General features: G+C 41.6%; 2 protein-coding genes across 13 annotated transcripts in view; one reads left to right on the forward strand and one right to left on the reverse strand.

Moving 5' to 3' along the window:
- Positions 1–1,837, forward strand: part of HECTD1 (HECT domain E3 ubiquitin protein ligase 1) — a 65,008-nt gene extending 63,171 nt beyond the window's left edge. For all 12 annotated transcript variants that reach the window (XM_079954116.1, XM_079954108.1, XM_079954109.1 and 9 more), the window contains 2 exons: positions 177–321; positions 851–1,837. In XM_079954116.1, the coding sequence (XP_079810242.1) occupies positions 177–321; positions 851–988 (283 nt within the window). In that variant the 3' untranslated portion in view covers positions 989–1,837. The remainder of the gene's footprint in view (positions 1–176; positions 322–850) is intronic.
- A 3,177-nt stretch (positions 1,838–5,014) lies between these two features.
- On the reverse strand, positions 5,015–27,776 carry AP4S1 (adaptor related protein complex 4 subunit sigma 1). Its single transcript, XM_079955679.1, has 6 exons — positions 27,501–27,776; positions 16,993–17,168; positions 15,223–15,309; positions 13,943–14,011; positions 11,962–11,973; positions 5,015–5,421 (listed from the first exon to the last, which is right to left on the reverse strand). Exons 2-6 carry the CDS (start codon positions 17,128–17,130, stop codon positions 5,293–5,295), a joined length of 435 nt encoding a protein of 144 aa, XP_079811805.1. The 5' UTR covers positions 17,131–17,168; positions 27,501–27,776; the 3' UTR covers positions 5,015–5,292.
- Positions 27,777–27,885: the final 109 nt, after the last annotated feature.

Consider the following 27,885-nt stretch of genomic DNA (forward strand, 5'->3'; position numbering starts at 1 on the left):
TCGGGAGTCGAACGGACTCCTGGAATGGATTAAGTTCGAGAACGAAGGTACCACTGTATTGTGATGTGCAGACGCAGTGTGTGCATGCTCATGCACTAGTTTAACACTGGTTTGATTATGCAACACATAGTCAACACTGTAGGTATATTTAACATCCGTTCTGTTTTGTGCTTTAGTCCTGGATTCCTGAGGTTCGTTAGAGTTTTGTGTGGCATGTCTTCCGATGAAAGAAAAGCATTCCTGCAATTCACAACTGGCTGTTCAACACTTCCCCCAGGAGGCCTGGCTAATCTACATCCCCGTCTCACTGTTGTACGCAAGGTATGGCCATTTCTTAAAAGTTTTGACTATATATCTAAGCAAAGGTGTGTTAGATATTTTTTATGAAGTTTTGTCTTTGAGATAGCTCACACATTTGTACTCAGAAAATGGCTTGCACTCCACAAGGTGCCTGTCAGGCCTTTGGCAGAGGTCTTCATGGATCCTGTTAATGCAAGGGTCAGCAAACTTTTTCAGCAAGGGGCCAGTCCACTGTCCCTCAGACCTTGGGGGGGGGGGCAGACAAGTAGATTAATAGGTAGCGCTCCGGCGGGAAGGTAAACGGCATTTCCGTGCGCTGCTCTGATTCACCAGAAGCGGCTTAGTCATGCTGGCCACATGACCTGGAAGCTGTCTTCGGACAAACGCTGGCTCCTTCAGCCTATAGAGCGAGATGAGCACGCAACCTCAGAGTCATCCGCGACTGGACCTAATGGCCAGGGGTACCTTTACCTTTAACAACACAGAATTGAAAAAAAAACGTGCACTACACTCACTATTTTAAAAGTTGATTGTGGATTTTTATTCACAGGTTGATGCTACGGATGCAAGTTACCCATCTGTGAATACATGTGTGCACTACCTTAAGTTGCCTGAGTATTCTTCTGAAGAGATTATGCGAGAGCGCCTGCTAGCTGCTACCATGGAGAAAGGCTTTCATCTCAACTGAGCTGATGAATAGGACACAGGATATGACAAACTGGTTTTGCATTGATAACTAGTGAAGCCTCTTGTGTTGTATGTGCAGAAAATACAATCTCCACGCTGTGCTCTACTGAGACTTGCCTTTCCCCCACCCCATCCATGAGGCTTTGGAAACACATGGAAAAATTGTTAGCTGCTAATGAAACAAATCCCAATGAATTACACAGCCAGCAAGAAAAAGGCAAGAACACTGTGTGATGCTTCCAAGGGCTTGTGCAACCAGAAGCTGAAGCAAATGTTTGACTGTTCCAAAGAGCAGATCTGCCGATTTTCAGTGTTCACTGATACAAGATTTATAACAGTGTATTTGTGTAAAGTTTAGTGTTTAATACCCTGAACACTACAATTGCCATCACTGATCCCTGTTTTGCTGGCTTTAAGCTAACTGGTCAGAAATCTGCTTCCATAAAACTTAGTCATTGGGCATCTCAAGCTTACTTTCCTTCCTTTCCTTCCTTTCATGGTGCCTGCACTATAGGAGTATGCTAGTGTTGGGGGGGGGGTGTTTGCGTATAATCATGCACAACCTTTTATTATTATTTCAAGTGGGAATACATTTTGATTTCTAAATGCCCTGCTATAAAGATTAAATCCTTGTATGTGTGTATGTGTGTGTGCGTGCAGCTCAACAATAAAGCTTTTAAAAGACACTGATCCCTGGTGCAAGGCCCACTTTAAAGCAAGTTTTACTTTTGGTTGTATTTTCTTTGTATATTAAAAACATTTATTTAACTTGTTGCAGTTTGAAGTTTAAAAAAAGATTTCCAATGTGTATGCTCAACATTAATCATTAAAAAGTTTGCAGCGTATGAAACCGCTTACTAGTTCTTCTGTTATGTTGGTATACAGAATAGTGCCTTGAATTCTAATGCTTTATTTCTTCAAATAAAAATACTTGGTCTTGTACTACACAGTTCTGTTTCCAAAACTCCTCTAAAAGTACAAAAAGGGCTCCAAATATCAGTGGTTTTTTAAAAATCAGGTCAGTTGTATAGCAGGTGGCTGTTAATGCATTATGTCCCATGAGCCAGTTGCTTTGCCCTACAATGTATTACATTTACAGTTCCTTGCAGCTTTGCCAGGTGAATTTTAGCATTAGTTAATAAACTCCAGATCAGTTCTTTAAATTGAATTTGCTGATTTGTTTAGAAGCAATCCATGCAAAACCATTTCTGATTCAAGGTAGTTTTGTATCTGGTAGTTTTTGGTATTTCTTCTTAGACAAGGCATTCTGCACACTTGCAGAGTTAAATGTCTCCCTTCTTCCTGTGGCCCATAATGTTTGCTTGAAGCCACTCCTGAGAGTCATAGATCGTTCATAGTTGTAAACTTGTTACTAGCACAGCAAACAAATAGGTGGTTTTAAATCCTGCTAGCCTGACTAGCCTATTGACCACAGCAATATTTTAAATAAAGGATAACTCCTGGTTTGTGTTAATTTGAAAGAACCTATCTTGCAAATATGGTAATTCTTCACTAGTAAATGTAGTTGGATTTTTCTTATATAAATAAAATGGAATGATAGTCTTTTACAGTGAACATTGGTTTTGCACATAATTTAGCTGTAGAATCTAACATTATTGAATAACATCAGCAACACATATCTTTGCAATATCAGGCCTTATATCCTTGTATAACCAGTGTCAAGTTCACAGTGTTTTGATATGTCGCTGGCACAAGAGTGCTTATATCATAGAATTGGAGTAGGGAGGGATACTGAGGGTAATCTAGTCCAATTCCCTACAATGCAGGAATACCCCAGTGAAAACATTGCTTTCTTGACAAACTTAAATAATACATTTACCATTATTATCAAAACCTGAATGCAAAGCAAAAAAAGGTAAGATTACTTAAAGGTAAGATTGGCAGTAATCATTCTCACTATACCATTCTGTTTATGCATTGCATTAGTAGGATATGACACATACAGATGTATTTTGGTTAACCTTGATGATGAAATTATATCCTTTTCTATAGAACTGATGCACCATTATGTTGAGATAAATTACTTTCAATAGCGCCAACTGCTTAATCTCCAGGTGCTTTTAGTTCACCAGAGGAATGCACTCTTTCTTAACATTCACAACAAGCCGATTTCAATCACTGCTAGTTCAGCACTTTAGCAATCAAGCTGTAAATCCACTATACAAAAATGGGTTGTCAGCAAACAAAGGCAACTATTTAAACTGAATGCAGGGAAGTGCCCTTATTGGAGGTTAGAATAATTAATATTCCAGAATACAGTCATTTCCCCAAGTGCTTATAATGCCTCATTTGTTGCATTGCTGCTGGTAAGATTTTGTTTTCGGAACTGACCTATTAGGATATTTAATAAGCCACTCTTAGGTGTGTTGAATTATCCTGCAATTTTTATGTGTCTGTGTAGAGTTGCCAAGAGTCAAATCAAGAGATGCATCTTCATAATAAGCCATGAAAAGATGCCTCTTCTTCTCCACACTCTTTAGAAGAGTTGCACAGAGTGAGCAGTTGGATGACAGGAGCAACAGCTACATTGGCTCTAACTACTTCTAGCCCCTTTAAAGTACAGGGATGGTTTTTGAGTTGATACCCAAAAAGCCAATTATCATGTAGGTACCAATTATCATGGTAGCACTTCTTGGGCTTGTGTGCCTTCCCCTAAAGGTAAAGGGGCCCCTTACTGTTCAGTCCAGTCACAGATGACTCGGGGGTTTCGGCACTCCTCTCGCTTTACTGGCCGAGGGAGCCAGCGTTTGTCTGCAGACAGCTTCCGGGACGTGGCCAGCATGACTAAGCCACTTCTGGTGAACCAGACCAGAGCAGCACATGGAAACGCTGTTTACCTTCCTGTTGGAGTGGTACCTATTTATTTACTTGCACTTGACGTGCTTTAGAACTGCTAGGTTGGCAGGAGCAGGGACCGAGCAATGGGAGCCCACCCCATCGCGGGGATTCGAACCACCGACCTTCTGATTGGCAAGTCCTAGGCTCTGTGGTTTAGACCACAGCACCACCCGCTGTGTGCCTACTGTGTGCCTAATCTTTAATATCCCAGGTCCTGTGTCTGATATGTTTACAGCAGTAGGCCCCACTCCCTTAACCCATCCACTGTGAAGAGTGGAGATTGCTTGAGCAGTTGCCACTTCGTAATCTTCACTTGGAGCTCTAGTTCACATTAAAGGTGTATGGAATGTTGAGCCAGACCCATTCATTTTGCTAGACATTAATTTCATTCAGCAGTGCATCTGACATTAAACTACAGAAATGGGTTGCTAGTAAGAAAACATTCTCTGTTGATGTATGGATGGGATAAGAGAAACAGTTTAGATGAAGCTCCTGGGCCAAGTCCATAAATTTCTTTAGAATAGGTCCCGCCCAGCAGAAGTAATTGGCCTCTTGGGTGTTAAGTGACAGAACTCAGTGGTCACTCAATCCCAACCTCTTAATTTTTTCCTTCTAAATACCTTAGCGTCCCAGGAAGCCACATCTATCCCCACCAATGCGCTTGGAAGAATCTACGAAACCATCACTAAGCACCATAACAGTAGCATTGTACCGTTGAGCACTGAAAGATGCAATGAGGCCAGTAAGCTCCTCAATACTAGCCAGATAGGCAATCAGCTCAGTTCAATCCCTCCTGGCCCAGGTACAAGTTTCCCTTCCAGGGAGGTCATGACAGGGATCTGAGATCTGAAGATAACCTATTGAGGGCGCCCCCCCCCACTTTGGAATTAGGGAAGAAATCACACAAGTTCAGTGAACAATAGAGCCTTTTCACCAAAGTCAAATGGAGATTTACAAAGGGTGTTAACTCTTAAAGACTAATACATTTATTAAGGTATAAGGTTTTGTGGTCGAGGGTCCACTTTCAGATACAATGGATACTAGACTTCTGCAATTTAGGCAAACATGGTTGCTTTTGCATGTAGTCAAAGCACACCTGTCTATTTTTTTTAGCATTTCCCAGCCTGCCTTATTAATTTTGTTTGATGAAAAGAGAGACACAGATATATTATTAAAGAGTCTATTTATTTCACCAGCTGGATTACAGGCTACACAATGAGAATATTTTGTTATCTTAAAAACTTAAAGCAGTAACTAATTAACCTTTCACAGGTATATAGTAAAGGTGTGGCACCTGCTTCCTTCAGTTGTCTTTTAGCATGAAAAGGTTCAGTTCAGCCCATTTGGAATGTTGCAAGACTAGCCTTTGAATCCTCAGAGTTCATTGTTCCTTCTTTCTGTTTTGAAGAATTCTGTGCGAACACACCCTTCACTGGCATAGTCTTCCTAGCTTTCAGCCATTTTGTCAAGAACAAGAAGAGGTGCGAGAATTCTGGTCTTATTGGTTTCTACAATGCAACCATTTAATACCATTTCATCCAAAATTATGTGCACTCTGTCCAATTTGAACATTATCTGTGTACATACAAAGTTAAGGAATTTCTTTTGGAATAAGCAGGACTAAACTGGAAAATGCCAGAACTCAAATTTGTTTTTTTTTTTATTTAAGTGTTTAACAGATGAACTTTCTAATGAGTTTTTCGGTAATTGCAAAAATTATAACGTGACTCCAGTTTCACAACAGACTATACAGTTATTGTGTATAATAGTATGTCAATTAAAAGAGGTGTAGAAAAGAGAAACAGCAGAAGTAGCAAATGATGTTGGTTAACACCAATCTTATTTTAACAGCTATCAGCCTATTGTGACTTGGACTAAGAGAGCCAATCCAGAATAACTGTGTAAAGTTTCACTGAAAAGCTTGATTTTCAAATTAATTTTTAAAATGCTTCAATATGTTTAGCAGTTGCTTAGCAAAGTGACCATTCAGAACACAAGGGAAATAATGGTTAACAAATTCTGCTAAGGCAAATCAGTGACAAGAAATCAGTCTCATGCTTCCCCAAAATGTTCCTAGGAATTGTAGTCTGAGCGGAGTCACCCTGGACAGAGATCCCTAGTCCCCTATTTTCCCCATAGTAGTGCAATTATATGTGTAAATGAGGTGGAATCAGTGCTGAAAAGACATTCTTCCTCTGCTTAAGTGCTCAAATGAAAAATTTGTGTATCTAGCTTTGAGTCCCTCACTGTTCCAGACATGCCTTAACTTGCAAACAGCTGTACTGAGAAAACATCACAATTGCTTGAAAAAACCCTTCCTATCTTTCGTTTGACCTGCTGAAGGTGTCTTCTTACTGCATTAAAGTATTTATCGCATATGGTGGAAATACAGGTGCACTGAGATGTAAGAATTCATACCAGCCTTTCCCAACCTGGTGCTCACCAGATCTTTTCGACTAGATCTTTGGGACTACAACTCCCATCAGCCCCAGCCAGAACAGCTGTGTAATCTGAAATTTAAAAGAGGTCCGCAGAGATCTAACATTTCAGTACTACTAACTTAGCCAGCAAACAGCTAGAACACGTTCTGTATTAATTGCAGCACTCCCCACCTGAAAACAAAACAAAGCCCCTGAACAAAGAATAAAGAATCTCAACATTTGCTTCCTTGGTTCAGGATGTGATGAGACATGCATTCCATCTTACTGTCAAGTGTCTTTAAAATGTTTCTACAGAGATAACTGGAGGTTGGTATTATGACTGGAAGCCCAAGGAGGCTTCTTTTCTCCTCCAGTGAGATATGAGCTGCCCCACCCTCTTGGGCAGCATTCCACAACTAGCTACTCTTCATTCCACCAACAAGTACTTCATCTGCTACTGGGAATCAAGTGACTGCAGCTCATAGTCCGTCCCTCCCCACTCAGGCTGTTCCTTCCTCATCTGCCCCAGCTGCTCTTGCCAAAGGTGCAGGGCAAGTTGCTTGGCTCTTTTAAGCATGCTGGGTCCTCTTGCGAAAGCCTTGCAGCTAAACGATGCCACTCCTTTGCAGACAGCATCGGTCCAACGCCCAACCCACACTTAAAAATGAATCAGAATCTAAAGGGCTTGCTTATCTTTTTAAATGAAATTTTACCAAAAGCTTCAGAGAGTAAACCAGGAATTTTCACATCAGGATTATACTGCAGTATTATATTGAAAGAATATTAATTGGCTATATGCTGGGAGATAAACTAGTGACAAACCTGTACAGTACTGTTTGCTAATCTTTTGGGGAAACCAATATAATAAATATTACTACTTCCTTTTTAAAGATGGGAACCTTAGGCTGCAATGCTCAGTTCAGCTGGGCTAAACTGAGTGGCAGAGCCACTACCATATCTGAAGCCCACATGCTTGCCCTGGCCAGAGTGGAAGGTGGTAATTTGAGCATTTCAGCTGCACTAGCTCCAGTTGAAAGGCCCAGATCAGGCCCACTGCTAGTAGCTTAGTTGGCCTAACTCCACCCTTGGGATTTTAAATCTCAGTGATCTGAGGTTAAGATATATCCCTAAACCTGTAACTGTATATTAATTAATTAACTAACACCGCTGTCCCATTCATTCTCCAAAGAACGCAGGTCAGTATATATTATCTTACCCCTTCCCATTTTATCCTTACAACAATCCAGTGAGGTATGTTAGGTTGAAAGAGAGGGAATGGCTCAGGTCCACCCAGCAAACTTTATGATGAGCATGAACTTGAACATGTATCTTCCTTGGTAACTACAGCTGGTCACTAAACATTTTGTGTATTTACCATTGAAGGAACAGGCTATAACTTATACATGGTAAAAAAAAATGAAAGACACAGGATTGCATAAAATGGGTGCTATACATATAAGGGTGTTTGCTTGTTAATATCTGTTCTAAATTGCTATGTTCAATCTGGAACTTCATGGTACTGGGAGTGAACTATATTATGTCAAGGTACCATGGAATATTTGAGGGCTCCCCCTTCTTTCTCTCACACACATAAGGCAGCTCTGAGGAATGGAAGAGAGAAAAAAAATTGAGTTCACCAAGATGAGAGAAGAACGGGGGTGGGGGGTGGGGTTGAAACAATGGTTGTGCATGCCGAGAAGGCCATTGGAAAAGACTCTGTTTCGTTACCTTCTATTTTACACCCATTTCTCCTGGTTAAAACTGGGGGGGGCTGTTTAGGGAAGCTTTTGATGTTTAACAGACCACTGTATTTTAATATTTTGTTGGAAGCTGCCCAGAGTGGCTGGGGAAACCCGGCCAGATGGGTGGGGTATAAATAATAAATTATTGTTGTTGTTGTTGTTGGGTTTTTTTCTAAAACCCTCAGTGTTGTTTATCCATCCCTGCTACATTCAAACCTCTGCCATTTTTGGAAACTGCCATTTCCCTCTCAGTGCTTCTCCATCCTTGCTTTACTCAAACTTCTGTCATTGTTTTAAAAATTTTCCCTTCTCAGTGCAGAAACTGTCACACTGACCCTTCTTTCCCGTTCACCAAGGCCTCCCCTTAACCTCCCAAAGTCATTTCCATTCTTTTTCTTCCTGCCCCTCCTCCTTCCTCCCCCCACTCACGGCCTTTAGAACCTTAGGAAATAGGCAATGAATACAGCACAGTGGTGAACTAGTGCAAATACAGTATAGACAGAAGAGAAATGGCAAAATTGCTATAATTTTAATAAAACTATCCTACATCTCACCACATAAGGGAAGTCTGTGACCAGGTGACCAGTCTTTGCTGTCCTATTGCTCAGTGTTTATGACCAACTTCAAAGCCTCCACGTTTCCTTCTTAAGGTTATTTATCTTTAAACAAAACTCTGAACTGCTCTTCAAATAGAGGGCAAGGGGCTAATAAAGGTAGGCCATATGAACATACTTTGAAATATATTTTATTCAAACACAAGGCCAAAATATAATTTGGCGATATATCTACTTACCACTGATGATTTTTATACCTAGTATTTTCTCAAGTTTCATAGAGCCAGATGTGTCACCCCAAGACAAAACAATTTTGGGCTCAGTGACTGGCATCGCTATTTCAGTCACTAAATATATTTGCTTCCATTAGCATATGCCTCAAAAATACCTATGCCTTATTAGCAAATGCCTCAAAAATACCTGTGTTTTATTAGAAGCATTGTGCATTGATGTGATTTAACGCTTGGGCATTAAGTTGGTTCTGGCAAATATTTTATTACCAAAGCTTTTGGTCTTTAAGTGTCGATGGACTGCAACTGAAAAGTGACAAGTCTTTAGCTCAAAGGTGAGGAAACTGTCCTGCAGTAGGGCCCCCACCCCTCAAGATTGATGGCAAAACCAGTGATGCTACTGCTATGAGATCTTAGGTTTCAGCACATATAAATGAGTGCTCTGACCTGCAGGATTGGTGGCACATGTGAGGGAAAGGTAGCTTTGAGGAGAGGGCTTTCCTCAACACCTCAATAGTGGAATAGAATGAGAGGTTCCTCAGACTGAGCAGAAGAAGAGAGACAGAGGTTTTCCTCCCCATCACAACATGCAGCTGGGAGAAGTTCCCTTCCTCCCAGCCCAGCACTGTGATGGGAAGGAAAAATGTCATCTCAGATTTTAAGAAAGTGATATCTGAACAGCAAAGAGTGTGGTTTTCCTTCCTAGCCTACTGCTGGGCTTGGAAGAGATGAACCTCTCCTCCATCTTAGCGTGATGTTGATTTGAAGTAAAGAGAGGCCGTTGTGCTCATTGGGATAGAGAGGAGATCAGAGGGAGGCTGTGGAGGGGTAGTCAGGGTGTCAGCGGCCCTGCAAGACTGCCAACCCAGGGCTCCGCTAACATTGCCACTGTCACTGTGGGAATGCCACGGACTGCATCTCCCTGCACGAGGCATCACGATTGGACTTTATTTTCTTTAAGTAATGTTGTGAAGGTTGCATGTCACCCCCAGTCTCCGCCTAGCAGTAGCAATATTCCAGGGGGTTCCAGGCACTTACCCAGGGTTCTGTTTCTGTTGGGAAAATCAAAGCACAATGGAAGCTAGTGTCTTTACGATAAAAGGTTTATTGTACACCTGCTTACATCTTCAATGGAGGGAGTGCCTGTGTGTTAGCTAAATTCAGTAACTTCTCCTGAAAATGGATACGCTCTTCTTAAATGCTTTTATGTAATGTAATGCACAACACCAACCTATGTTTCTTTACTTAGATGTCAGTCCAGCTGTGCTCAAAGAGCCACACTTATAAGTACATGTGCATGGGAGTGCAACCTAGGCAGCAATTCATGCTTTTCGGAGCAGGTCATCTATGTCTTACTTTCATGTGAAAAACTGCTCTCTTGTTCCTTACACAGAAATACAGGCATTAAAAAATAATGTACTCCCACTCCAGATCCGTTTTGCCACACCAAACTTGATGTGATAACTTTCAACTGTTGCTTTTGTAATCTTTTTTAATGACTCATCTCTCCAAGATATCAGCACCTACTGCAGTTGTTTTAAAGAGCTTAATACAATTCCACCCACTTCTCCATGCACATAACTGGGACTTGTCAAATACACCAGCATGCTAAGTAGCAAAACTTGAGATATTAATTTATTGGGGGGGGGGGTGAGGGAATGCTTAAATTCTGGCTATTTCCACAAAGATGTATTTTTTATTTTATTTTGCTGTATTGCAGTTACAATACTGAAAACATTTTGCTTCATGTGTACTCTTAATTAAGAGGATACTAATAAGCTTCCTCTTTAGGTGGAATCCTGACTCAAATGTAATGGAGTCTCCCTTTCATTGCAAAATTTCCTTCCCTAAGATTAGATTAAGAGTCCCATTCTCTACCTACTGAGCTAATCATACAATTATTTAGCATGCAATTAGGAGAGTATTTGTAATGTCACCCTTTGTCTTACTTCCATCAACACAGGTGTTGTTGTTGTTGGTTTCTCAGGACCATCCACTTCTGATGCTACCCTCAGTGATCTCCAATCCAAAAAGGATAGAGGTGGGAGAATCTGGGTTGGGAAATGGCCAAATCCTGAGCCCTGCTGATCTCATGCTCATGATGGTAGAAGGTGTCAGGACAGCTACAGGGAAACATAGTGTACCATTTTCGGGGTTGGCATATTTTTCACCCAGGGGTATGTTAGGGGATTCAAGTCTCACCTGGAATGTCCCCTTTTGTCTTCCCCAAATATTACAGACGTAGTTCCATTTCCCTTAAATAAGCAGGGCCAGATCATGTGGGACACACACACCCATAACACCTCCAGTAGCACTGAAAGTATGACAGAAGATAACTCTCATACGAAGAAAAACCTGTCCCATCAGGAAGGAGAGAAAAAACTGAGGGGATTGCACCTGCCTCCCAGAGTTCTTTGCTCTCCTGCCTTCATCACATGGAGAGAGATGTTACCCAACCCATCTGGGTCATCAGCAACCATCTCAAATCCTCTCCCACTACATTATGCCAGCAGAATCAATGAATGGATCTGATACTAAACACTGTGCTCAGCTCAGGCAGGTTCGTGCAGAAGGAGATGGTCATTCAGTTGAACATTAACAGCTGTAATGAGCAGGCAGACTGCATTAATCTGCATCCCTAGTCTTCTCCTGTATCTATTCACCCCATGTGCTGAAATCTCCATTTGAGACTTTGTCTAGATGCCTCTGCCATTGAAAAGCAGGTAGCAATCAGAGAAAGCTAGAGAGATCCCTTTCAATGGTAGGAGTAAATGCTCGGAGCTCGGTTCCTTTGAGGACAGAGCTCTTCCTTTGCCCAGCAACAGATTCTATCACAGCTACTGTGTTCATGCACTGAAATCTATTAAAGTTATGCATGCAGCAAGTAGAGCAAGGGGAAATTTCCTACCTTTAGACAAAATGTCTCCATTTCCCAGCATCCACTATCATATCACCACCCATATCACTAGCTTTTTAAGAACTTACCTCCACACTGTCACTATTCACATACTATTCACATACTTCAAACCATCCATCCATATGGCTCAGTCACCTCTGCTGAACACAGTTTAGTCCAATCGTGGCAACAATTTGATTCCTACGAATGCCACACAGCCCGGCAAACACAGGAAGGAGCAGGAACATAAATAGAGAAAACGTAAAAGGATACATCCAATTCACTCTAAAAAAAGAAGAGGAAAAGGGACATTTCAGCAAGAGCAAAGGACTGCTGTTGTTCCCTTTCTGACTACTGTACATTATTGTACATTATTGTTAGTGTTTTTAAAGTTTATTTGTATATTGGTTTTTGGTCCAAGGGATTATCATGGAGCTTGTAAACATTCACTCATCCTTTACAGCCATTTTCAGTACAACTTTCTTATTGTAAAGCAGAGTTAAGGGACTACCGCTCCCATCATCCTTGACCATTGGTAGGGCGGCCTTACATCCAGAATTTCCTGGACATAGCCGAGATTCGGCCATTGGAAACAGTGTCTGGGCGGAAATCACTGTAATGTCCAGGAAGATCCAGACATATAGCAACCCATACAACTTTTGTGTCCGAATTTTCACTTTCTGACATATGGCAACCCTACCTTTGGGCAACCTTGGCTGGGTCTGATGGGACTTGGGGGTCTAACAACGTCCGGAGAGTCACAGTTTCCCCACACTGTTGTGAAGCAAGACCTACTGCATGCCATCATCTACTAGTTTTTCATGTCTTTTGCTATGCTTTGGATGAGGCAAAGATGCACAGCCCTAAACTATGGGAAATCCTACTGAGCAGCCCTCTTTTGAGTGGGAGCTTACTTTTAAAGCTACCTTTTGCAGGTATAAAGACTCTGATTGTTTTCGGTGAAAGTGGGCAGCTGAACTGTTTTGCACTTCTGCCAAATTGCTGGAAGACACATAACTCTTGGCTGTGTGTCAGTCACCACATTTCTGCTGGTGTGTTATGAGGCGATCCAGTGTTAAAAATAGCCATGGCATTCCTCCTTGAATGTGTATCTTTCTGCATGTCGGGCATCATAATGTGCACACATGTGCATCTGCATTTTATGATCTTGATGGTTCAATTCATTGGCTCTCCTTTTTATATACAGTTATATAGTTTATATAGATATTTCTTTTCCTGACAGTGTTTGTATGGTTTTGTCATGGCCTTTGGCTAGTACAATAAAGCTTATTTTGATTTTTCACCATAATGCACACAGTGAAAGCCCCAACATGCGTATGTGAAGCTGCCACTCATTTAAGAAAGCACATTTCCTAAAAATCTGCCTGCCTTATTCTAAGCACTGCCTCCTAATACCAGTTTTGTCTGAATTGTGATTATAACACAATCAACAGATGCGGCTATATCTCTATTTCTGAATGATCATCTATTGGCCGAAAGATGGAGTCTAATGTACAATTTGTACCACCCCATAGAGTCTGGCCTTGCTCGAAGCTGCTGGCTTGTTCAATCTAAAAGGTTTGAAAAGTGTGGTACATCGTATCATGCATGTTTCTATTTTAATTGCTTGTAACACAGAGAACAAATAAGTGATATAACAAATTGAACTGTTAATTCCCAAGAGATGAGCTAGTGAAAGTAAAATTAACATATAATATCTGCAGAATTCTGGCAGTATCTCAAGCTAGGATGATAATGGAGGAGGAAAGAACAAACTGTGGGAAAGAAAAGAACATCTGTCCTTTACTAGAGAGATGATTTGTCATCTCAGTATTTTTAGATTTGTGAGTTTCAAAGATTCTTTCAAAGTGCTATATTTATCTAATGACATAGGCAGAGCTTACATTCAGATGTTGGACCTCTCCTGGTGTCCCAATAGAAGCATCCAAAAGTTGGGAGCAAGTTATCAAAGCTCTCCTTTAGCTTTTGCTCAATTTCTCCTCAATTTCCAAGACAGCTACAAAGCTAGAATTCTATACATGTGGAATAACACGGACTTGAGCCACCTGTGTACTTGCTTAATACCCAATGACTTAAATGTTGATGTCTTTTGATAAAAATAAACCCAAAGGTCAAATATCTGCACTCTATCATGGTGCTAATGTTTAAGACTAATAGGTCGATGATATAATAAATCATATGAAAGCTTTCTAAAAAAGAGAAGAGTTTGTATTTGGTTCAATATCATACTTACCACTCTACTGAAATACTTGTCCAAAACCTCCACAAAATTATGAATGAGTTCATAGACAGCCATTTCATTCTGAAAATCAATTGGAACATCAGAGAAACCAGTGATCTGTTAACTTTTCCACATTACTTATAAAGCTCACAGTTGTGATTTTTGTTATCCGTTTTAGGAAACAAAACAAATAGTCTGATCCTTAGACCTTAAAATTCACTGCACCAGCAGTATAAATTCAAAAGAGTGTACCAGGGCAGCATTACAAACAATAACACACTGAATTTCACATCAGGTTTAATTGCACACAGACCATGCCAATGCTGATGTTTGTGCTCAGAATGGCCTGGACCCCATGATTGGCAGGGGGCACTGGTTGGTGTCCTTCAGGCAGGCATGGCTGGCTGTGTGGTGACACAGGACAGGGCTTCCTCTGTAGTAGCACCTGTATTATGGAACTCTTTCCCTGGCAAAATGGATGGTGGCATCCTAGCTGGGATTTTACTGCCAAGTTAAAACATACTTGATGTTCTGGGCTTTTGGAAGAAGCCAGGAGAGACTGACCAAGGCCTCAGGCTTATTTTATGCTGCTATGTTTTATTGATGATTGATATTATTGATTGTTGTGTTTCACTGTTGTTTTATGTCGTATGATGTTTTATATTGTGCTTGAAAATTGTCCTTTGATAACTGTTATGTGATGAAAGGCAGTCCAGAAAGGTTGTAAATACATACATGAATAAAACAATTTCTCAAGGTGCTTCCTTTGTAAACAGGTCACTGAGATATCGCTAGTGGGTTGTGAGCAACAGGGTTTCTTTTTTTAGCTTATCAGATTTCCCCTCAAAATAATAAATTCATATTACATGAGAAAAAAATACGGTCTGGCTTTTCGATGATGACATTGTATGGGTGCTGTAAAAGGTTTGCTTGCATGTGGTGTACCAATCCAACAATAAACACCCACCTGGAAGCACCCTGGTCTCTTGTCAAGTCTCTATTTGCAGGGTCTTGCTTACAAAAGCTCATGACACCCTGCTTGTCTCTGAGGTGCCATGGGTTTTTGGTTTTGCTGAAAGGGACTATGCTGCATTTCCTTCATCTCTTATGATGCAACTACATTGTGGGAGAGCTAGATATTGCAGAGTGAAGGACACAATAAAAGAAACTGGATCACATATGGAAACCAGGAAGAAACTGAAGCAATGGGCATATATCAAGTTCGGTATTTGTCTTTAGATCATAGATCAATATTTGTTTTTTCTTTACATAGTTAAGAAATAAACACATACCTCGGTTTCATTAATTCCAACCACTATGAAAAGAGCAGCATATTGCCTGTACACCAGCTTAAAATCTTTGTATTCAATAAAGGAACACTAAAAAAAGACACAGATAAAATTTGATGGATGACACATTTTTGTATATATTTATTTGCTTATTGAATATTTCATCTGGACAGTTTTTAGTTTATGCAGGCTAAATAAGTTATTAAAGGGAAGAACAATCGATGCCAATGTTGTTTTTATTTACCAGTTCTAAAAATGCCCTGTTTACATATAAAACAAGGATGGGTGGAGGTTTGTTCTCTACTTGTAAAACAGCCCACTGGCGTGTGTTTTGTGTGTAACAAAACCAGCCCCCCCCCCCCGCCTACATTGTTGCACTCCGTTGCCTTAAGCAGTTTCTCCCAGCCCAGGTCTTTCATTGGAGCTCAACTGAGAGAAAACTGCTTAAAACAAAGGAGAGCCAGTAAAGTTGTGCTCCCCTTACTTAATGTCATCTGTTCCTCACATGCTTTCCCACCCCTTGTTTTTAAGTAAACGACATCTCACTCACACACCACTATCACATTAGCTTGATCCTTAAAAGAACCTGAGATGACTCAAAGTCAGTGTCATAGCCTTTGCTAGGATCTTGAAACTATCCTGGTGCCTAGAGTACAGTGGTACCTCGTGATACGTACTTAATCCGTTCCAGAGGTCCACTTGTAACCAGAAACCGCTTGTAACATGAGAAACACTTTTGCTAATGGCGCCTCCCGCTGCTGCCGTGCCACCGGAGCACGACTTCCGCTCACATGCCGGGCCAAAGTTCACAACAAGGGGCATCTACTTCCGGGTTAGTGGAGTGCATAACCCGAAGCATTTGTAAGGGGGACAGTACGTAACACGAGGTACCACTGTACACACACCCAAAGTTTTCCACAGTCTTGTTGAAATGAAAAGGGTTTCAAAATTATTTTGTTTCTGTTACCTTAGCAACAATTTGCAGATGAAGGAAGGATTGGCTAACAATAAAAAAGATGGTTTTCTTGACAGAGCACATATTTCTATATGGAGTGGACCTATATGAATTAACATATTAGAGCATTTATTGGCAGTGCTATTTTTCTAGGGAAAGAGGTGCTGGAACTCACCATAAACATCTCTCGTTTTCTTAGAATGGCAACGGTGCCCACCTGAGAGGTGCCAAGACTGAGTTCCTATGAGTTCCCCCTGAAAAAGGGCCCCCAGATGTTGTTAGACTACAATTCCCATTGTCCCTAGCCAGCAGGGGCAGTGGTGAGGGATGGGAGTTGTAGTCCAAAAACATCAGGAGGTCCAAAGTTGGGAGCCACCGTATTGTGAGTGAACTGAAGAAATCATCATACTATATATATGGGCACAAATAGCACCTAACATGCAGCATTCCAGAGTTACTTTTTAAACAACATAAATTGGTGGGAGAGTGCCATTTAAAAAGCAAAGGGGCTGTACAGGCAAGGGAACCATCTTCACTGCTGCCTCATTCCATCTTCTTGAGGTCATTTCCCGCCCAGCCAAGCTCTAATGTTGGAAGTTGGGACAAAAGTGGCTGTGGGGAAGAGCAGAGATTAGGTGGAGATTCCAACATCTTGTGTGCACACACCTTTTGCATGCCAAATCCCGTTCAAATACACACACTTGTGCTATACACAGAATGTACTCCTGCTGTGAACTTGGGGAAGGCTCAAGTTCAAAGTCATAGGTCTGCCCCAATCAGATTGTTTGACCCTAAAATGTCTACATAAAAACACATACTTGCTCCTTTGAACGGGAAAGGCAATGCTTGATTACTTCAGCTTCTAGTATCGTCCGTTTATGAAGGTCCATGTATTCATAATATCGAGAGAGTCTTGTTTGCCCTTGCTTGTTCACCATAAGAAAAAACTTGATCATGATTCGTTGTCTGCTCTTTCAAGGCTAGATGGTCAAAACTGAAATTGAGATTAAATAAAACTGTAAGGAAATTAACAGCTTCATCTTTTGAATTGGCACTGGGTTAAGGACAACCTTTTCTAGGCTATGACTGTGGGTTCAGGTGAACGAGGCTTCTAAAGCCACATAAAACATTCCAGCCAGCTGCCTGTAGGTGATCCCATGCTGGGATCCCATGCTGGGATGAAGCTTTAGGTGTGCCCCCCTCAACATTTGCTACAAAATGCTTTACTAGCATATAAAGTATAAGCAGACATTTCCCAGAACGAAACCCCTCCCACTCTGCAAATTCCAGCAAGGAGATATGTTTAGCAGGCATGTGGGAGGAAATGCATAGTTACTGTGGAAAAATAGTGTTCTGCAGAAAATTGAAAAGCTAGAAATTAGAACTGTGGGCATTTGCCCCCCTCCTTCTGCATTAATGTGCCAACCACCAAAAGATGGGGAGGGGAGAGATAGGGTGCATTTATTCTGAAGCCTATTATGTATAATGGCAAATTATAGTATCGGGCTATTTTTATAATATATTGCCATTAATTCTAGATGTGTTCTTCAGCATTTCTTAACTCCAAGCATATAAAGCTCATAAAGATAAAAGGCAGAAATTGGTAATAACCTATCATAATTGCCTAGGGCATTGCTCTTTGTTCCGTATCTAGCTCAAGTGGTCTAATCCTCACTCAGTGATTAAGTTCACTATGTGGTTTTGGGAAAATCACTCTATCTCAACCTAACCTGCCTCACAGAGTGACGCCCCCCCCCCACCTGGGTGGGAGAGTTAACAAACAACTTTTAAAAAGTGAAGGGTCCAAGAAGCCACATCTATGCTTTACGCTAATTCCAGACTACACTGGAACCTAGTGCGATCCATGCCATCAGCCAAGGTTTGCAAAAATACCTTTATAAAGGCTGAACTACTCCAGGGTCACTTTCATGACCCACTTATGAAATAATCATGAGGCATTATCATGTTCATTTTGTAGAGCAAATTTCATCATCTACCTACCAACCAGACACTATCATGCTATGTTTTGACTTGTCATGTATTAGGCCAGTCCCTTGCCTAGTTCAAGCAAACTAAATAAACTACTGTTCCCACACCACCCCTCTCTAGGCACTCCTCCACAGCAGCAACCTCAGTATCAAGCAGCAGTAGTGCATCTATTGTTCACAATATGGTGAACAAGCCTCTCATTTGTTCCACTAATTCTGAACTGAATTGCTCCCATGAATACCCTTTTAGCATGAGTAATTGTTGCAAAACTCAGTCTGTAGACAGGTGTGATGGTTTCATTTCCCCAGCCCTGGTTAAGATGATAAGTCATCAGCTGTACCCATGTTAAAGTAATAATAACAAATGGCTGCTTATATTTTTATAACTCAGTGTTCAACTTAACTTTGGATTCTAAAGGCTAAATACAGTTTAGATGAACCTTTATCAGTTCTTCAAGGAAGCTCTAGTTCAATAGTTTAAGCCCATAGTTTTCATTCATAACTTTTCCATTTGTATGTACTATTTTGTGGTAACATAATGGCCCTATTCACACATCACAGTAAACCATAGTTAATGGTATATGTGCCTAAGAGGGCTCCTTTGCTCCTCCCTGCTTGTGCATAGAGGAATTTCCTGCTTTGCATCATGTCTGAAACAGGGATTGTGTTTGTTTCACTTCCAGAAACCAAAATCAGCTAAGAACAACCCTTGTTGTGCTTTTTAAATCACATTTTGCCTAGTTTATCATCTTCCAGAAAGAACAAATGTCTTTAAGGTATGCTGTAAGTCTTTCACAGCCTAATCTGATGAAGAATAATTAGAAAATTAGTTTCCCGGATAGTTTTAGTAGAGATAAGCTGGGATTTAAAGAGCTGTGTGTGAGTAAAACACTGCCGTGCGTGGGGTGTGTGTGTGTGTCACAAATTCCAGCACTGGATGCATCTGTGGAAGATCTCTAAACCATCAGGGGATTTTGGGAAGCCACAAGAGCTGCAGGGGGAAAACAGGGCTGAACAAGCAGGAGTATATGTGGAACACCACTCCCAGCTGCTTTGATCCCGCCCTGCTGTTTGTAACTAATGGGTCCATCCCATCCTGATTTGGTGATTCTGGCACTGTAACTAACTTTAATTCAAGTCAAGTCATTTTATTACGGTCAGTGACCAGTATTAAGAACTTTAATTAGCTATATTCTAGTTTGGATGTTCTCTCCTCTCCTCTCTAGAGGCAAGAACGCTAAAATACAGTGGTACCTTGGGTTACAGACGCTTCAGGTTACAGACTCTGCTAACCCAGAAATAGTACCTCGGGTTAAGAACTTTACTTCAGGATGAGAACAGAAATCACGCCGCAGCAGCATGGCGGCAGCAAGAAGCCCCATTAGCTAAAGTGGTACCTCATGTTAAGAAAAGTTTCAGGTTAAGAATGGACCTCCAGAACGAATTAAGTTCTTAACCCAAGGTGTATCAGTTACCTGTACCATTATGGATTTCATTATTTTGTGCATGTGTACTTAAGGTGGTGCCCACGAGAGTCATTGTATACATTTCCTATTGAAGACCCTATAATTTTTCCAAGAACTGGAAATGGCACTATAGTTACTGTACTATGGAGTTACCCACAGTAGACCTGCTCAATGTTCCTGTCCTGCCATAGTATTTAGTCAAACTGGTTTTACAAACTTCTAATGCATTTCAAAGACTAGTTCTAATGACACAACCAGCACAACTTTAACAGAAATGTATACTGTACATTGTTATGGCTGGCAGTATAGCTGTTTACAGTGGTGCCCCGCAAGACGAATGCCTCGCAAGACGAAAAACCCGCTAGACGAAAGGGTTTTCTGTTTTTCGAGGCGCTTCGCAAGACGAAAACGTCTTGCGAGTCTCCCCCTCCCCCCCCTTTTCTAAGCCGCTAAGCCGCTAATAGCCGCTAAGCCGCTAATAGCGCTAATCCGCTAATAGGGATGCTTCGCAAGACGAAAAAACCGCTAGACGAAGAGACTCGTGGAACGGATTATTTTCATCTTGCGAGGCACCACTGTACTCATATATGTACATATAGATAACTATATAGATACAGATACACACACACACATTTAAAAATACAAAGCTCCTCTTTTTTAAGAACATGCTTCCATTAAGAAATTTCATTCAAGACTGAAATTGACTAAACCAGGCACTCCAGTCAAACCGCTGTGTTGGCAGCACTGAAGTAATTTCACTGGGACACAAGCCTGGGCAGTGTGTATGGAGGTCCTGGGCAGCCCAGATGACAAGGCCCCCTTCTCGGCCTTACTGATGTGGTCCAAAGGAAAGCAGAGCAATACATTTGGTGCCATCTTGGCTGCAGGAGTTGCCAGGAGGCGGCATACAAAGCACCACCCAACCATCTTAGGGACTCCACTCCAGATTTCTGTAGGGTTTACTCCTTAGCCTTTTCTTCTCCTGAAGGAGTATCTCCACCCCCATCGTTCTGCCCGGACACTGAGGTCCAGTGCCGAGGGCCTTCTGGGGGTTCCCTCACTGTGAGAAGCGAAGTTACAGGGAACCAGGCAGAGGGCCTTCTCGGTAGTGGCACCCACCCTGTGGAAGACCCTCCCATTAGATGTCAAAGAAATAAACAACTATTTGACTTTTAGAAGACATCTGAAGGCAGCCCTATTTAGGGAAGCTTTTATATTTGATTAATTATTGTATTTTAATATTTTGTTGGAAGCTGCCCAGAGTGGCTGGAGAAACCCAGCCAGATGGGCGGGGTATAAACAAATTATTATTATTATTATTATTATTATTATTATTATTATTATTTCATTATGTTTTTATATGCAGCAGAGGTTTGGGGTCAGTGTTTCCTTCTGCTACATGGGCTACCATCCCAGGTTGTGGAGCCCCATCTGCCCCTCATTTCCCTCTACAGCACATGCAGAAACTGCCTTCTTGACCATTGGACCCACCATTGGTCTAGTCCACTCAATCTGATGGAACCTGTCTTTGCAAGCAGGGGAGATCCCTAACACACCAAGGGTTTGAGACCGATCAGCTACCCTCACCTGGTTTTGTCAGCCAGTTGAAGCTATTCCTGGGGTATGGCCACTGCTATATGCTGACAGCTTCTAGGAGCCACAGATTAAAGCTAATGCAGGGCGGGGACCAAAGGTGGACAAACTACCCCAAAAGGAGCACAACGTGTCTCCCACCAGATGTACTACCCCTCCTCTAACATCCCATCTGGTAAACATAATTTCACCATACCACTGACTTGTTCTAAAAAAGGTAAAGGACCCCTGACAGTTAAGTCCAGTCGTGAATGGGGTTGTGGCGCTCATCTCGCTTTACTGGCCAAGGGAGCCGACGTTTGTCCACAGACAGTTTTCCCAGGTTATGTGGCCAGCATGACTAGGCTGCTTCTGGTGCAACGGAACACCGAAACCAGAGCAGCACACAGAAACGCCGTTTACCTTCCTGCCGGAGTGGTACCTATTTATCTACTTGCACTTTGACATGCTTTCGAACTGTTAGGTTGACAGGAGCTGGGACCGAGCAACGGGAGCTCACCCGTAGCGGGGATTTGAACCGCCAACCTTCCAATCGGCAAGCCTTAGACTCAGTGGTTTAGACCACAGCGCCACCCACGTCCCCTGACTTGTTCTAGGATTGTCCAAAACAACTTTATTTAATAGGTTTTCTCTTTACTTCCCCAGACCCTAGAGAGACTCAACCCCAGTTTTATTTGTACAGTTATCAAACTACCCAGAACAATTGGATTGGGGCAAATGTCACAGTAACATTATAAAAGAAATCAACTATGATTATAAGTACTGGACAGAGGCAGAAGGGCCAATTCCTATTGGTTTCAAATTGAAGATACAGTCATATCTTGGATCCCGAACGACCTGGAACTCAGACGTTTTGGCTCCTGAACGCTGCAAACCCTGAAGTGATCGTTCCGGTTTGTGAATGTTCTTTTGGAACCCGAACGTCCAACAGGATTTCTGTGGCTTGCGGTTGGCTGCAGGAGCTTCCTGCAGTCAATCAGAAGCCACGATTTAGTTTTCTAACGTTTTGGAAGTCGAATGGACTTTCGGAATGGATTCCGTTTGACTTCCAAGGTACGACTGTACTGGTGAGAGAACCAACCTGTAATATTTCCCGCTGCATTTGCATTATACATAGTAACTATAGCCACCATTGTCTGATTCACTGCTGGCACTGCTCTGAAGTACAGTATTTTACACTCTCTCATTTGCTTAATGCTTGATTTTATTTATAGATGGATGCTGAATTTCCTCATGGGGAACTTCTTGCTATGAAACACAGCCACTGTGTAAAATAATTATATTATTATTATTTATAGATATAGGCATATGTCTTTATGCCAAATGCAAAGCTCAGCTCGCTCTTAAATATGGAGCTGTTTAAGAGAATATTAGGCTATTTACAGATCACAGGAGGTACTCTTTCCTCATGAGCTGACAATAACTTTCACTCCCATGTCAGGAGAGTACTCTTAAAAGCTCACAAACAGGCTTGTGGCTATTGTTAACGGATTTAGATAGAACACCTTTCTAAGGAGAAAAAAGAGTAATTGATATGTGAGGCATTTTAAAACCTTAGGGGTAGAGCAAAGATTCTCCAACTGTGGTCTGCTAACTCCATTTGGATGGTCCACAGAAAGGTTGCAGAACATGCCTATACTTGATCTATTTTTATGACAATTGAGTTGAAGGTTTTTTTGATCAAGGACAGAGTACTGAGCAGGATAACAAAGTCCAGATCTAAGTCCTGTGATTTTCATAGGAACTGGGTGCAGTCTACTTAACTTTTCTATTTAAAAAAATACCTAACCCCTGACCCATACTGGTGTTGGTAAGGATTCAACAGAAGTCTACCTCCACTGTGGACCTGAAAGGGCGATGAAGTGCATACTGCTTTTTACCAGTGTTCCTGCTGGCAATAATCATATTTGGTCCTAAAACTGGGTTTGAGGGGCAGAGCAGGACTGTGCCAACAGAGCTGCTGGTTCCAAAGCCAGCCTGTTTTCTAGTGAAGAACCTGATCTGAGCCCTGTGCTGTGCCAGGCTGCAGCTAGTGCAGCAAAAATAGGGGGGGGGGTGGGGGGACGGACTGCTACCACCCTCTGTCCTGGCTGCTCCATGCCCCAGTTAGGATTGGGAGAATTTGCCACTCTATTCCCAAGTTAGAATTGCTCTGCACAATCTGTTTTCAGCACAACCAGGTTGATCAAGGAACATGTGGGATTAAAATAAAGAAGCACATGTCTTTGAGCAAGAGCTACATGCCTTTCCTCTGTATTGGGAAACAGCTTCCAGGTCAGAGAGGATTACTTCCAGACAAATTTTTGTCCCAACACCTTAGTTTTGAATTAAGCACATGGTACACAGTCTCTGAGCACAAACACTGTGGCTCTGGTTATTATAGTTATGAGTTACAGATGAACTTCATCCTCCACATATTTACCTAATCCTTTTCAGCACCACTAATTCTAATAATTGCAACATTATATGGAAATGCATTCTATTAGTTAATTATGTGTTGTATAAGTACTTCCTTTTGTTTGTTTTAAACATGCTACCCATCAATTTGAATTAATTACTGTGTTGTTTGTAACTCTGAGACTGTTTTGTTTCTCTTTTCACTCTCTCCATTCCCCAACTTATATTATAAACCTTATTGTGTCCTCATTCTTCTCTCAGTTATATACATGTGCATATATTTAATAATAATAATATTTAATAACAACAGCAAGATGCTGGGATGAGTGGGAACAATGTGTGTCTCCTCTTCCATAAAATTATAGGAGTTGTATAAAAAGTATAAATTTTCTTACGTATCCTCAGGTTATGTGGTTTCAACTGAAGAATGGGCCACTTCAGAATGAAAAGTAAACAGCACAAACTCAAAAGAAAGCCTCAAGAGCTTCTAGCCCATAGAAGAGGCAAATAAAGATAGCATAATTAATGCCCCTTAGGGTTATGAGAATTTATTTTAATTAACCCATTCCAAAATGGTATTGCAGAGTGTGATCCTCAGAAATATTCAGGTGGAAATGATGAACTGCCATGTTCATGATGAGAATATCATTCCAAACCTTACTTTAGGGTTGATATTGATTAAATTATTGATACAGATTAAATTTTTGAATTTAATTATGCTTCTTTTTATGCTATGGGAATGAGGTTATGAAAAGATTCAGTCATGTAGGTGTGACACAACGTAGTGCATACACACTCAGAGGATGACCTCCAAACCATCCTAAATATCTTTGAAGAAGCATACGAAAAGCTTGGCCTATCGCTCAACATCCAAAAAACTAAAGTTTTATGCACCAACAAACATAAAACAACCCCTCTGCAACGCCACAAATCCAACTCAGTGGTGTAATGTTGGAAGGTATAAATCACTTCTCCTACCTGGACAGTTATCTTTCCACAAGAGCCTTCCACTGTGGAAGGACATGTGTATCCAGAATTGGGCTCCACAATCACCTGTGGACACACCGTTAAGACGGTGTACATGGAAGACAATCTAACTCGGCTACAAGTGATCGCCAAAGAAGAAGACACTCCAAATTAGCCACTTTAATACATAAAGCCCTCCGTGACTAGGGATCTAGGTGTAGACTGTTTCAAACCATGAGATCGGCAGAGCGGGGTTCTGCTTCTGGTCCTGCCAATAAATATGGCTTGTTGTGTTGGGATCTGGAAGATCCCAACTCTCTGTAGTCGTGGCCCACCTTTGCAATTCCCTACCCTTGGCAACATGATGCCCTCAATATTAAGGGATTTCTTTGCCATATGGTGAAGACACCTACTTTCTGAAGTCTTTGGGGCATGAAACTTGTGTCGATCCCTCCAGAATCTGGATCTCTGTGTTCTTAATGGAACTGAAATTGCATGTTATTTTTCAATTGTATTTTATGGGTTTTATCAATATTTTTATATTGTAATTACTTTGAGATCATTATGATAAAAAACAATCTATAAAAACCTGTGATCAATTAATAAGCATTAAAAGCTAATAACATGAAGCTACAAACATGAGCCTGACCAAACTGCGGGAGGCGGTGGAAGACAGCAGTGCCCGGCGTTCTCTGGTCCATGGGGTCACGAAGAGTCGGACACGACTAAACGACTAAACAATAACAAAAGCTAATAGTTGTCATCAGGAACAGTCATACTCTGTTTATTCACTTGACAAAGAGAATCTAGAAAACAGTTAGCAACCAACTCACATTCCAGTGTTTTCTGTTCTCATTTTTTTTTTTTTGGAACTGTTTTTGGATTATAAAAATGCAAGTTTAAAATGCATTTGCAATGCTTAACTGTCCAGGGTGTACTAGCAAAAACACTTTAGGCTTTTCAGGGATACATAGCCTTTCATTAATAACTCCCATCTTGTTGCTTATACAGTGGTACCTCAGGTTAAGTACTTAATTCGTTCTGGAGGTCTGTTCTTAACCTGAAGCTGTTCTTAACCTGAAGCACTACTTTAGCTAATGGTGCCTCCTGCTGCTGCCGCGCCGCCGGAGCAGAATTTCTGTTCTCATCCTGAAGCAAGTTCTTAACCCTGAAGCACTATTTCTGGGGTTGCGGAGCCTGTAACCTGAAGCGTATATAACCTGAAGTGTATGTAACCCGAGGTACCACTGTACTTTTATTACTTCCTAGTCAACATTTAGGGTATACTTCTACATAAGTACTCTACTGGATCAGACCAAGAACCTATCTAAGCTGTTGTATATATCCATCAACAAAGGCATAATGCCTCTAAGAACAGACCTTGATAGAGCTGGGAATTCTAATCTGAGGAAATTGAAACAGGACTTTATTCCAGTTTAGTTAATCCAGAACATTTATGTCTGTCTTTGCCCCACTGCTGGCCATGCAGCCCACAACAGAAAAAGACCCCTATAGCCATGGTTTCATGACTGTAGCCTTAAAAGTCCAGGTCTCTGTATCAAATTTACTTTGGAAGAATAAAGCATTTTTTTTTTATGTGACTCACTCATTATCCAGTACTTAGGATGTGACAGAACACTTTAGTGCAATAGCTACTTTATTTAAAGGAAACCTACTTTGAAGTACAAGTGTGTCAGCAGTAGACTCCTGTATTTTAATTTCATACCTTCAATTAAACATTTTATTTTGTGACTTGTTTACACTGTAGCTGTAAAACGCTCCTATATATAGCTAACATATTAACTTGCTCCTTTTTAAGGATATGGTTTGCAAAGATGACTGAGTAGTTTACCAAAGGCTAAAGAAGGCATGTTCCCTACGGCTCTGACTAACCTTGTTTTAAACATCCCTGTGATGGAGTTTCCCTCAAGGGATTGCTCAGAAAGCTCTCCCTCCTTCTACAGAGGTTAGCCTCTCTTAATTTAATCCCATACTCATAGTAGTAATTTGACACTGGTTTGCCGACTGCCAGTACTCTGGTTTCTATTTGCTGCCTTGCTACTTTGGGTGACAGAGTAATAATAACAACAGCAGTGGCAAAATCAGCGCATGTTTCATGTCCTGGGGGAGGGAGGGTGTGTTGTGCGTGTGGTGGGAGAAATAGCCTCTTGTCCACCCCAAGGAGTCAGCTGTAGACATGTGAGGAATGCAACTGCAATGCCAAGAATCTTTTGCTGGCACAGCCCATCATCGGGGAGACCATTTTAAATGAGCTGAAGGAGCAACAAACAGTAGCAGCCTACTGAAAAATTATAAACTGAGGAGAGAAAGTAGTAGCAAGAGACTGTTAAAGTGGCAGGGAGTTAAGTATGGAATACACTCCTTTGCAATCTTTTAAAAACGTACCATCAGGGAAAGGTACAGTTTTCAAAATGGGTCACAAAACCTTTTATTCCTTCCATGTCTTTATCTCATGGAAGTGGGATGAAGAAGGGCCAGAGTTTGTGGTGCTGGGTAAAATGCCAGTTTGGACATTCAGAATGAGTGGATGCTTTGTAGACTACCAGCGATTATAGTTGCTGTTTAAAATGCCAGGCAAGAAAAAAAATTCCCTGCAAGAGGCTCATTTGATATAGGAAGCTTTCTCCTAAAAATGGAAAATGCACTCTTAGCATGGTCAGATAACTGTTGAATTTATATGTTCTTCACATGCTCCTGGTGGTTCTTCCTGAGCTAAATAAAGCCCTCTCTACAACTATCAAAAGTTTACACCATCGTGTAAACTGGCAAAAAGACTGAGATGCCAAGGAATTTCCCAGTTCAAATGTCACATTTGCCAGGAACTCAGTAGGTTGCCTTAGGCAAGCCACACTCTCTCACCTCAACCGCACGACACGGGGAAACATTCTGACCTACCTTCCAGGGTTGTCGTGAGGATGACAACTGGACAATGCACAGTGAACACGTGAAGTGCGAGTGTCATTCTCACTTTAAAACCAAAGAGCGACCATCTCTGCGGGCAGCTCTGGCTCTCCTGGCCATTGACAAGCGAGTTTTACCGAGGAGTTAAAAAGTCAGCCGCGGGAAACTGATTTAGGACTGAAGGAGCGAGATTTTTTTCCCCCTCAGCGAACACCAAATACCACCCAGAGCGCAAGAACCCCCTACTTTCCTCTCTATAATTTCCTCTCAGGCAGCGCCCGCGCATGCGTGCAGCAGGACGGCGCGGGTGTCGGAGCAAGGCGGGTGCCGTTTCCCAGCATGCCCCGCGTACCTCCGCCTCTCCCCCCCCCACCCCGTG

Source organism: Podarcis cretensis, assembly GCF_951804945.1.
Source record: "Podarcis cretensis genome assembly, chromosome: 1".
In the NCBI taxonomy this organism is placed as follows: Eukaryota; Metazoa; Chordata; class Lepidosauria; order Squamata; family Lacertidae; genus Podarcis; species Podarcis cretensis.